The sequence below is a fragment of the Triticum aestivum genome, chromosome 2D, assembly GCF_018294505.1.
Source record: "Triticum aestivum cultivar Chinese Spring chromosome 2D, IWGSC CS RefSeq v2.1, whole genome shotgun sequence".
Taxonomy (NCBI): Eukaryota; Viridiplantae; Streptophyta; class Magnoliopsida; order Poales; family Poaceae; genus Triticum; species Triticum aestivum.
The window spans coordinates 639660469-639672552 of NC_057799.1; the positions used below are offsets into that span (position 1 = coordinate 639660469).

At 47.7% G+C, this 12084-nt stretch overlaps 2 protein-coding genes across 5 annotated transcripts; one reads left to right on the forward strand and one right to left on the reverse strand.

Moving 5' to 3' along the window:
- Positions 1-505: 505 nt before the first annotated feature.
- On the forward strand, positions 506-4110 carry LOC123055249 (acyl-CoA-binding domain-containing protein 4). Its single transcript, XM_044479235.1, has 6 exons — positions 506-1027; positions 2454-2553; positions 2660-2763; positions 3051-3142; positions 3218-3315; positions 3645-4110. The coding sequence occupies exons 1-6, from the start codon at positions 621-623 to the stop codon at positions 3810-3812; spliced, it is 969 nt and encodes a 322-aa protein (XP_044335170.1). The 5' UTR covers positions 506-620; the 3' UTR covers positions 3813-4110.
- A 3359-nt stretch (positions 4111-7469) lies between these two features.
- LOC123055250 (uncharacterized) lies at positions 7470-10520 on the reverse strand. Of its 4 annotated transcripts, none has more exons than XM_044479238.1 (5): positions 10035-10518; positions 9670-9949; positions 8659-9588; positions 8211-8360; positions 7470-8058 (listed from the first exon to the last, which is right to left on the reverse strand). In XM_044479238.1, exons 2-5 carry the CDS (start codon positions 9733-9735, stop codon positions 7657-7659), a joined length of 1548 nt encoding a protein of 515 aa, XP_044335173.1. In that variant the 5' UTR covers positions 9736-9949; positions 10035-10518; the 3' UTR covers positions 7470-7656. The 4 variants fall into 4 exon arrangements, with proteins under 4 accessions (XP_044335173.1, XP_044335172.1, XP_044335174.1 ...); XM_044479237.1 differs by having other exon boundaries at positions 8659-9591; XM_044479239.1 differs by having other exon boundaries at positions 8659-9591; positions 9685-9949; positions 10035-10517.
- Between the last annotated feature and the right edge of the window lie 1564 nt (positions 10521-12084).

The window sequence follows — 12084 nt, forward strand, 5'->3', positions numbered from 1 at the left end:
AATTTATTTCGCAACTGAAGAAACAACGACACACGATAAAACACAATGAAAATGAAATTAGCACCCCCAACCTCGCGGTGCCATTTGGGGCATATAGGTTGGGAACTACGATTCGCTGGTTAAAACTGCTAGGATACCATGATACTGATAGTGGTTAAGATTCTTTTGAGAAGATAATAGGTTATGTTTTACAGATTTTTCTAACTGTTTTTTAGTAGGGAGTAGGGTTGGTGGAATGGTGATTTTTCTCTAAGGGTGTGATTAAGTCTCAGTCAACTGAGAGTCAAGTGACATACTCCCATCACATAATATAAAAGCGTTTTTTGACATAGTATAGTGTTAAAAATGCTGTTATGGTACAGAGGGATAATGAAGTCACTTAGACTTAGCAAAACTGTTTTTCTAATCAAGCTCGGCGTGCCTGATTACCTTAATTCCATACGAATACGGTTGTGTGGGGTTAAGTGCTACTTTTGCCTTTGCCGTGAAGTCGTAAGCCAAATTGACTTAAGGAAAAACCAAGTTGAACAGAGCCAGCACCAAACCCTCGTCGCGCTCGTCTCTCTCGTGCTCTCTCACCCCGGCCAGCGGCATCTGAGATTCGCGCCTCGCCGGCGGCCATGGGCGGCGACTGGCAGGAGCTGGCCCAGTCGGCGGTCATCGGCCTCATCTTCGCCTTCCTCGTCGCCAAGCTCATCTCCGTCGTCCTCGCCTTCAAGGAGGACAACCTCCGCATCACCCGCTCCGCCCCCGACCCCGCCCCCTCGCCCGACGCCGCCGACCCCGCGCTCGACGGCGGCGGCGGCGACGGCGACGGCGACAGCGACAGCGACGGCGACTGGGAGGGCGTGGAGAGCACGGAGCTCGACGAGGACTTCAGCGCCGCCTCCGCCTTCGTCGCCGCCTCCGCCGCCGGCGTCCCCGAGGAGGCGCAGCTCCGCCTCTACGGCCTCTACAAGATCGCCACCGAGGGGCCCTGCACCGCGCCGCAGCCCTCCGCCCTCAAGCTCAAGGCCCGCGCCAAGTGGTAGATTCCGCCCCCCCTTGCCTCGCTCGATTCCTTGGAATCTGGATCCACCTTCTGCCACAGTTGGGTTTAGCCTTATATTTTCTAGGGGATAGGGGTTATGAGGTGGGTTGGATATGATCTATGTCTACATTTAGCTTGTGCTGCTACGGGACTGCCCACGGGATGTGAACTTGGTGTGATTTCTGAGTTGGACCGACCAGGAGAGATTGTTCGTAGTTAGTACACCCCCAAATGCAACTGGTGCTAGCTTCCTGGCTTGATTTCTTGGTACAGACATAGAGTCAGTCCACTGGTTCTCTAGGTTTGGTGTACAGGATTTGTCTCTAGGTTGTCGATGGGTTTCGCCAATTGATTGTGTGTTAGCATTGCCTGCTCCTGCTACTTTACTTTAACATGAGCATCCAAGTACTTACATTTACTGCAACTGATCTAAATCCAGTAATATCATTTGTGATCAAGGCTGCATAATTATGAGGGCTTAAGAGTTTCACTTTGATGATGATGCCCTTTGCTGCTTTGGATTTTCATATATGAGCATCGGAACTCAGGCATCTATTATTTCACAGTGAACATGTATTAGCAATAGACCTTTTCGGTTTTGCTCTGCTTGTGCTTCTCAATTTGGTAACTGTATCTAGGTTCTTGATTGGCTTCACCGATTGATTGGTTGTTTGCATTGTCTGTTTGTGCTACTTTCCCCTGAGCATCCATGATCTATATCGAAGAATGTTACTTGTGAATTCTGGTTATGCCGAATAGTTGTGTAGGGGTAAGAATTTTCACTTTGAAGATGCCTTTGGTGCTCTGGGTGTTCCAATATGAGCACCAGAACTCAGACGTCTACTATTTGCACTGAATACATATGAGCAGTTGACCCCTTTGCTTATGCTCTGTCTGTGCTTCTCAATTTGGAAAGTTAATTCAGTTTACCTAGTACCTTATTGGTTGAGCACTTACTAGGTAACTTAGCTTATATTACTAGGTAATTGCCATCCGGATGTGAAGTGCATAACTAGCATATCCCCAAGTGCATCTGGTGCTAGCTTCCTAGCTGTAGTTCTTGTTACAGTCAGAGAGTTGGTCCACTGGTTCTGTAGGTTTGGTGCACAGGAAGCAAGCCTCCTCGTGCTAGTTTATGGGTTCTCTAGGTTCAGTTTATGGGTGCTAATTTTGCCTGAGCATCCATGACCTATGTCCAGGAATGTCACTTGTGATAATGCTGAATAGTTGTGTAGGCCTTAGAATTTTCACTTTGAAGATGCCCTTTGTTACTCTGGATATTCCAATATGGGTACCAGAACTCAGACGTTTACTGTTTGCATTGAACATATATTAGCAGTAGACCTGTGTATGTGCTTTTCTCAGTTTGGAGAGTCAATACAGTTTACCAAGTATCCTTATCGATTGAGCACTTGTTTGCTAGGAATGCTTGGAATAAATTGGGTGCTATGCCAACAGAAGAAGCTATGGAGGAGTACATAACAATTGTTGATGAGATATTCCCTAACTGGTCTGATGGCTCAGTAAGTTTTATAATTCCACCTATGGCCACATATTCTTTACCATTTTTTATAGGAATGTACATCACAGTGTTTGCTCTGTTTGATAATCTGTTTGACATGATTCCAGAAAAAGAAAGATGGGGAAACCACAATGTCTGCATCAGGTTCGAAGGGACCAATGGGACCTGTATTTAGCAGTTTAATGTACGAGGAAGATCAAGGAAATGAATCGTAAGTCTTTCTACAACAAGGACACACTTTACACCTCCTCCCTGTGCATTAATGCCGCCTTGATGGTGTGTAGCCAAGTTCACCTAATGCTGTATAGTATATTTCTTTTTATTTCTTTTGCTAACTGATAGAACATATCATATAAAAGTGAGATGATTCATTATTTGGTATGCAGCTAGTTTGTCTCCATCACGCTGCTAAAAAGTTGTATTTATTCATATAATCCTTTTAGTACTTTGCATGAACTATTGTTTCTAGGATTACAATGAACTTGTTTGTACCTGCAGAGAACTTGGTGACATCCATGTTTCTGCAAGGGAAGGAGCAATTGATGACGTTAAAAAGCATCTGGCTGCTGGTGTACAAATCAACATAAGAGGTTTGTGTTTGTAGAACATCCATCTTTCTGTTCTTTATATGTAGCATGACTCATTTAGTCATATTTTGGTGTCAGACAGCGAAGAGAGAACTCCGTTGCACTGGGCTGTGGACCGTGGTCATCTAGATGCTGTCGAGGTTCTTGTCAACTCAAATGCAGACGTGAATGCTCAGGTATCTGAATTTGTTGTGTACCCTTTATCCATTGCATTTGGAAATTTCTGGGCAGTTTGGTGAGTGTATTTGAACGAAAGAAACTTGTGGGAACTCTGACCAAGTATTTTTAGTGGGCTTGCATCACAAGCTGTACCAAACAGACAAAATGTTGGATATTCGTTACATGTCGGCAAGCTGTCAGCCTGCAACATTCAACCAGCTAACTGGTTAAACAGTCGGTTCATCTACGTTAGATCCAATTTGGTATCAGTGTCGTACAGCTGCAGTGTGCAGAAGCAAACCTTTTGAGACCTTCAGATACTGAAACCTTGTCTCTCCATATCCAGGACAACGAAGGGCAGACGGCGCTCCACTACGCCGTCCTCTGCGAGAGGGAGGACATCGCCGAACTGCTCGTCAAGCACCACGCCGATCTCCAGATCAAGGATGGCGACGGGAACACCGCCCAGGACTTGTGCTCCTCGGCCTGGCCGTTCATGAAGCCGGCAAACTGATGGCACAATGAACCCGATGATACAGAGTTGACGCCTGCTACTACTACTACTAGTGCCAAGAAACTATACACACCGTGCTCGATTAGCTGAATCAGATGAGCAGTTTTACCAACCTCATCGAATACACTGTCAAAAGATAACTCAGCGCAGGGTAGACATCTTGTAGTAGTATTTTGCCTGTTTCATACGGTTTTTAGTGTGTTTGTGCTGCAGGCCAACTGTTTGGCAGGAAACATATCAGTACCAGGATTCAGGTCTCGTGGCCTCATACTGTCAATATGCATACATCTTACGAGCATCTCTAGCGGATCCCTTTAAAGTTGGTACTGCAAAAACAGATTAAGGTATGCTGCAAAACGATTTTACGGTATTGCGGGAGCTCTGGTAGAACAAGAGATCCTGTGAAATTGGTACCACTAAAGGCCCACATGTCAGTTTTTGGTCTTCTTCCCCACCGAATCGACAGAAGACCCCTGCGCCGGCCAGCTGCCACACTTGGCCTTCTCCTTCTGGATGCCGTTCCAGGTTTGGTGGTGCCTGACGAGCGGCCCGCCGGACTTGCAGGGGGAGGCGTTTGCTAGACCCAGCGGACTGAAGATGCAACTGTTAAAGTTTCTGGACGATAAGCACAAGGGAAATCTACGGCTGGGATCGCTCCTTACTTTACCGTGCGTCGCTAGCTGTAGGATACCAATTGTAAGGTAACGTGGTGAGTTAAAGTAACTGTTTACTTCCACCCCCTTCCCGGGAGTTCTCCACCTACTTAACAGCCGGGTTGTGGCTGGCATTCGCACTCTCGAATTCTCTGGATTGCCAAGATGGCCAATAAAATGCTCCCTTCGTTCCTAAATATTTGTTTTTCTAGAGATTTCAACAAATGACTATATACGAAGCAAAATAAGTGAATCTACAGTTCTACACTCTAAAATATGTCTATATACATCCGTATGTGGTAGTCTATTTCAAATCTCTAAAAAGACAAATATTTAGGAACGGAGGGACTATATAGTCTAAACAATTAAATATAGATCTAGGTGAAATTCCCCAATTCTTAGCCTCCAACTCCTTTGATTTCCTCTTGTGATCTCGCTAGTTCCTGACAAATTGGTATCAGAGGCCATCGGTTCTCGACGGAGGCGCGTTCTGGTGGGCAATTTTTTTACTCTAATCGATCATTTCCCACCCTTATTCCCACCCTTCTTCTAGATCGGCGGCGGCGTTGGCGGCGGGCGACGGTGTGGTGGCGCGGTGGCGGTGACCGTTCGGGTACAGATTGGTCGAGCTAGAGCGGTTGTTCAAACACATCGTTCGAATGGTAAAATTCCGCGTCTATGCGCTGACCGGTGTACCACGGCGGCGTGGATCGTGGCGGCGACAGGATCTAAAGTTGAGGAAGGGTTGCTGGTTCACCAGTGGTAAAATTCCTGACCTCTGCTTCTGATCGTGGTGATGGGGCACGCGAAGACAATTGATGACGCAGATCTCCAGGAGGTACTCTCTATGCGTGACGATTTTTGAGTTTTATAGAGAGACAGTGTTCAGATTCAGTCGGATGTGGCGAAATTGCATGATGAAGTTCAGTCAATCAGTTCAACTCAAGGTGAAATATCACAGCAAGTTGGAGGAGTGGAACGGGTAGTACTGGATTTAAGTAATCAACTGTTTGCAATCAATACAGTGCTTCAATCCTTGGTGAAATAAACTGGCAAGAGAAGTGAGACTGAAGTTCCATCCAACTCTCAACAGGTTCCGAGGTCACCTACATTGCAACAAGAGCAAATGCAGACCCAGCAAATAGAACAGAACAACTTAGAAGACAACTAGAGGCTGAAAGAGAGAAAACTAGACAGTTGCAAGAATTACAGATGCAAAATAATTTGCCACCAATTAGAACTAGCAGACCTAATGCTTTGGGTACTCCTGTAACTGCAAGGGGTAATCCTCATACTCCTGCATTTCAGCAATTTTATCAGCAAAACAGAGATAGGCAACTCTAGCAAGGCTATTCCAAAACATATGAGCAAGAAATGCAAGTCCAATTCATGAAGACCATGACCAAGGGCCCTAAGTTGGATTTTCCTAGATTTCATGGGGAAGATCCAGTGGGATGGATAAGGCAGTGCAACAAATATTTCCAAATGTCAGCTGCTCCTGAGGAATATAAAGTTTCTCTTGCTCAATTATACATAGTTGATGAAGTTGATGTGTGTGGTTGAGAAGGTCTAGGTTGCTGAAGAAGAAACCTTCATGGAAAGAATTCTGTGTGGAGATAACAAAAAGATTCTCTGCACATGACTCTTATGATTTAACAGAAAAATTTAACTCCATTAAGCAGCTCAATAGCACTGTGTCTGAATATACAAAAAACTTTGAAGATCTAATGGCTGATGTTCAAGAGGAAAATCCAGAGTTGGGGGAATCTTGGTTTGTGTGATGCTATGTAAATGGTTTGAGAGATGGTATCAAATTCCAGATCAGGCCATTGCGACCTCAGACACTTACATATGCTTATTGGTTAGCCAAGGATGTGGAACCTTGTCATCCTCCAATAACTGCAGTGCCTAAGAAATCTAGTGTCCCTTGTACCAACTTTTATCAGAAGAAAACTGGGGGTTTTCAACCTAAGAAGAGCATCACACCTTCTTATCAGCAACAAATTCTAGTTAGACAGGTGGAAGCTCCTCTTAACAATACTCAGAAGATAAGAAAATTAGGAGAGTGTTGGAGATGTGGGGACAAATGGGTTCATGGACACAAATGCATATCGTGAGGATTTTGAGGCACTCTATAAGGTCTGACATGGGGTGGTGTAGCTCCAGCAACCAAAGGTATCTTGTGGTTCAGGGCTCTATGAGGAGGTAATTCCTTGGGCTCCTCAAACAAATCTGCATACTCCAAGAGTAGTTTCTGAATTTGTGGAGGAGTTTTGAAACCTTCACCAGCATCCACTATTATATTATGAACTTGGCACAAAAAAACTTCAGCTCCCTTATCCATCAATTTGTGCATTTTCTTGGGAGGCACTTCCTTCACACTAGCAGCATTAGTGAACATCGCTGTGGACACTGTATGTTTGCCCTATTGTGTGAAGCTGAATGTTTGTGCAGGGATATCAAATGAAACTGGACTCACTGTAGTAAACCAATCATATCCTAAGATAACATCATGACTAGGCAAGGAAAGCACTCTGAAGTTGTGAGATAAGGTGAGTTTAGAGATCCGAAATTCACAAATTTGGCACTACAGCAGCAGACAACAATATGCCCCCTCCAGCCACTGATACCTTCCTTGTTTTAACTGGCAACATTTTTACAATTAGCTTTAACTACAAAGTCTTGATTCAGAAAAGATATACTACTGCCAGAGTCTAGTAAGGCCACTGCTCTCTTCCCATTAATATGAATAACCACAGTAGGGGTTTTGACTGCTAGTTGCTGTCCCATAGCAAAAGCAGAAATCCTCTCTTATAGAGTGCCTCAAAATCATTGACCTATCTTTATCAGTTGATACATTGAACGACCAACCGACATAGAACAGCCACACGAAACAATAGCTACGCACACCCAAGGAATGTACCCAGACAAATCCCCCACAAATAGCACGTGGCAGCCTAGATTAGGTCATTTGACACCAAAAAATCCGAAATAGAGAATCAAGGATACAAGATAGGATGGTCATGACCGCCCCACACACTGCCACAACAGCAAAAAGATTACATAAGAGAGGATTGCCTTTACCAGTTCTGTTCCTTTAAGCAAACAACTAAAAAGCCTTGCCTTGGCGTCTATTACATTTTCGTTTTACTACTTGCACCTGCATTCGGCATGCACACAGGTTCTTGTATTCAGAATACCACTGTTGAAGCAATACTTTTGAAAACTATCTTCGCCGCCGAGGACGACGAGACGATCCTCTTGTCCCTAAGTTGCCTGGCTATGGCGTCTTGCTCATCTTTGCCCCTTGGAAACATGCCTCCTATCGGAGTAGGTAGTGCACCCATTGCCTCGCACTTCCTGCATGGCTCTTCATTTTCCTTCAAAAGAACAGTCTCCAGCTTTGGCGCTCGACCCATCACCTCACGCACAAATAACATATGATGCCCCACCAATGGACTAAAGCTAGCAACGTGGAGCTCTCTCAGTTGCCACTTGCTACAGCTTGTGAATCCAGGCGTCTTCCATGAAGGCTGCACTCTTTGAACGCCAACGCGTACCCAAAATGGCACAGAACATGGATGTTCAAACGCCTGTATCCAATAACCACAGCCTAATAATTAGATAAAGTATCGTAGGAAATCCTATTTCTACGTTCTATCATGAAATGATATCACGAACCAGAAAGGAAATGCTTATATATGGTCAACTAACAATCGAGAAAAGGAACGGGTAAAATTAGTACCTCGACACCAAATATCTCAACGGTTGGAGCAGCTTCAAGGAGATTTATTGTCCATAACAGGTCAAACTCAACATATATGCCTTGAATAGACAGCTTCTTTAGCTTGCTGAATGCAGCGCGGAGTTGCCTGCTTTCAGGCTGGATCCAAAGCTGGGTGAAAAGATAAATAAAGAAAAGCAAAAAAAAATGTAATGATCGATATTGTACACATAGAGAAAAGAAATCACGTGCGCACCAGGCTATTCATTTGCTAATCAACGAAATGCTTCCTAGCAAAGATAAATTAAAAAAAAAACAAATATCTTGATCAAAACATGAAACAGCAAAAAAAAAACAGCGCAAACTTACGGTCCTAATTAACGACAATCCATCTGTGGTAACTTTACAATTCGTACTGATGAAATTAGAAGCACATCAGACAATATATACTGAAATAGTATGAAATTACCTTTTCTCCTTGGAAGTTTAAGGTCAGGGTATGGATGTCTGTAGCACCATCTAGAAGCTGGCTTAAACTAAACCCCGGGTGGTCGATGTCAGCACCACATAGGAGGAATAACTCCTTGAGACATGGCACAGAACCAAAATGCAAGGGGGTCTCATTGTGCAGCCAGACCTCCCAACGGAGCAGCTCTAGTTTGGGAAGGCAGAGCACCTCGAGCCTCTTCAAGTAGGAATAGCGGAGCTCAAGAACCCTGAGCCCCGAACTTGGCGCGTCTATCTGCCACACCGAGCCGTCGCCGGCGTCGCAGTGGTCCAGGCTGAGGTGCTGCAGCTGCTTGCAGCAGTCGAACAGCGTGTGGTGCAGCATGTCCCCCTCCGCGAATCGCAGGTTGTAGAGGTGGAGCCTCGTGAGGCAAGGGAGCACATTAGGATACGTGCTGAAGAACCCGTCCACGACCCGTGCTTTCTGCAGCATATCTGCACGTTTGCACCTGAAATCCTTGTCGTCGGCAATGGTGAGGTCCAGCTCTCTTACCGTGCCATTGTCGATGGCGTCACGGACCAGCGGGCCAATATCATGCGAATAGTTGCCAACGAGGTAGATCTCAAGGGACATTTTTGTGACGGTTCTGCTGTGTTTGGTGCGCAAGAAACTCCTAGCAGCTCTGGTCAGAGACGCCATTGCTTGATTTATGTGTTGCGCTGGTATTTTAGAATAAAAAAAAATCCGTAGAGCAGCAGCAAGAGGGTAATCTGGGCATGGCACGGGCAGGAAATCCCTGACATGGAGGTTAAGCTCAGGGAGCAGCCATGGCAGGCTCCTCCAGCGCGTCGACAGGGCGCTGGTCCTTGCGGCCGTCGCAAGGTCCACACTCCCCAAGATGGAGAGCAGGATGTCATCAGTCAGGGCGCCCAGCCTATCTTCCTCTTGTGGCTTCTGCGACAAGACGAGATCATCCATGATTAGTTAATTTGAATTGAACCCCAAAAAGAAGAGAAGCTAGAAAGAGCTTACGCAGCGGTGGCGCACATTATTCTGCTCCATGGACGATAATAATAAGGTCGGAACAGAGTACGCCATGAGGCAAAGCTGTCGTCTTTTCTTTATTGAAAAAAGGAAGGGCAGGGGAGGTCCGAATAGAACACGAAGAGGAATCCGGAGGGGGTCTGGTTACTCCGAGATGGAACCGTGCAAGCAGTAGCCGTCGTGCCACCGCCATGATTCATGTACTATGTACAGTCTCCATGGTAATACATACAAATACAGGGGCGGCAGATCTAGATGTATGTCCGACCTAGTGGGATAGATTTGATTTAAGTCCAACAACAAAGAGTATTGAAGCAGCTGTGCATGAGAAGAAACAATCTAGGTGCACGTACCTCAGAGGAAGGAAGTATGGAAGGAGACCCAACGGCCAAACACTGGACGGGGCAGCTGGATGTCCCGGCGGCTGAGGAAGAAGGGGAACGGCGATGGCGGCAGTGATGATGGAGGCCGGACTGGGGCGAAGGCGGCCCGCGCCCCCGAGAGGTTGGATTGAGGCTAAGGTATGGCACGGCCACGGCGGCGGCTGTAATTAGATCCGCGGCGTCGCGTCGGGGGGAATACCAGAGCCAGAGCAGGGGAAGAGGAAGGGGGAAGAGAAAAATGAGGCAAGGGAAGGGACGGAAGAAATAAAAGGCCTCGGTCGATCGATTGCAGCCCCCAATCGGTCGTGTTGCCTGCCCCATTAGCGCTGGCCGCCGAGCTGCATGCATGCGTGCTGGCGCTGGGCACGGCCGCGCATGCGCGCTGCCGCCGGGCGTGCTGACCAGTGACCACAGTCTCCTGCGCTTGCTGACTCGTCGGAGTGTGTGCACGTGAAGTGTTTGATGATATGCCGCTCGCAGAGAGAGAAAGTGGGGTTAAAAGTGGGGGCGTAGTTATTTTGCAGCAAAAATTAGATGATTGCCCGGACGTTGACCGGGCGCATTCGTGGGCGTTTGAGGCTTCGAATTAGGTGATCCTTGTCGTAGATGCTCTTAGGCGAGCATCTCATTCCTCCTTCGTTTCTTCCGCGTTATAGAACATCCCGCCCGCCCTGACTACAGCCTTGTTGATGATGGCCGCCAGCACGTTCTGGGAGCGTGCAAACTCTTTCCTCCACTTGTTTTTCCTACTCTCTGGTCGTGTGAGCCATGTCTTCAAGGACCACGTTGTCAAACTCTTGGCGAGCTCGCCGTCAAGGCGCTTCCTCGCGACCATCTTCATTGTGGTGACGGAACGGTTGAGGGCCCAGGCAGCGACCAGGTCGAGGTTGTTGAGGACCCAGGCCGGCGCCGCGTCCAACTTGGCAAACCCGTAGTGGCTATGCAGCGGCTTCTCCTTCACGAGGTGCCCTGATTTGGCTCCTGCTTTATGTGATAGCGCGTCGGGGATGGCGGCTCCTCCTTGACGGGATGTAGCGGCGAGGGCGGCACCTGGCCACGCTCCCGGAGCGAGCGCTCCGTCATGAGCTCCATCTGACGGACAAATTCCTCGTCCATCAGAGCGGCCTCGCGAGGAGGCACGGCTGTTGCTGCGGAGGCGCCTGGTGCTCCTCGTCAGAGGAGGATATGGCGATCTCCTCCTTGCCGAAGGAGCTAGCCAACGTGGATGTCGAGGGGCCCGAAGAGCGAGGGCGGCGACGCCATGAGCCTAGTGAAGAATTGTCGTTGCCGCCTACTAGCGTGGAGAACCAAGACTTCGGCATCGCAGGAGAAGGAAAGGCTCGGAGAGGAGGACGGGGTTGGAGAGGGGGTGTGGATGTGCATCGCTAGAGCACGGTTTATATAGCCGCATCTAGGCCATGTGAATGGATGGTCAACCCGCTTCAATGCGGCGCAACGGCTGGAGTTGGTTCCTCTGGACGCGACGTCCACATTAAAGCGGCGACGTCCAATAGGTCGCGTTCATCAGGGTCGCCCCTTCCGTCCAGTGACGTTGCTCAGGTAGCAATGTCGGATCTAGGCCGGCATGAATGTGGCGCGTGCGTTGAATGGAAAGCACGGGAGAGGCAGGAGGGTTTTTTTGTGGGCCCCGGTTGTCAAACGCGGGGCATGGTGGCAGTTCGGATACCCGCAAAGCCTTCCCTCACCCATTTGCTTTTTGTTTGCTGGAAAATGATGTCCAGACCGTCTTAAATGGCAAAACACGTCCGGGCCGTGCCGTTTGGGCAGTTGCAGGCGATTTGAGGGTCTGCGTTGGAGATGCCCTAAGGCTCCGGTCACTTTACGGACATTTCTTGCAAACCAGACAGTTGCAGGCGGTTTGAGGGTCTGCGTTAGAGATGCCCTAAGGCTTCGGTCATTTTACGGACATTTCTTGCAAACCAGACAGTTGCAGGCAGTTTGAGGGTCTGTGTTGGAGATGCCCTAAGAGCAACTCTGCGTGCCAACTACTCCCCCATGC

Coding starts and splice junctions, on each gene's coding strand:
- LOC123055249 (XM_044479235.1), top strand. CDS start 621: ATGGGCGGCGACTGGCAGGAGCTGGCCCAGTCGGCGGTCATCGGCCTC. Junction 1,028..2,453: donor CTCAAGGCCCGCGCCAAGTG/GTAGATTCCGCC, acceptor CTTGTTTGCTAG/GAATGCTTGGAATAAATTGG. Junction 2,554..2,659: donor CTAACTGGTCTGATGGCTCA/GTAAGTTTTATA, acceptor ACATGATTCCAG/AAAAAGAAAGATGGGGAAAC.
- LOC123055250 (XM_044479236.1), bottom strand. CDS start 10,412: ATGCATGCAGCTCGGCGGCCAGCGCTAATGGGGCAGGCAACACGACCG. Junction 9,592..10,034: donor CCATACTTCCTTCCTCTGAG/GTACGTGCACCT, acceptor GTCTTGTCGCAG/AAGCCACAAGAGGAAGATAG. Junction 8,361..8,658: donor TAAACTTCCAAGGAGAAAAG/GTAATTTCATAC, acceptor CTTTTCACCCAG/CTTTGGATCCAGCCTGAAAG.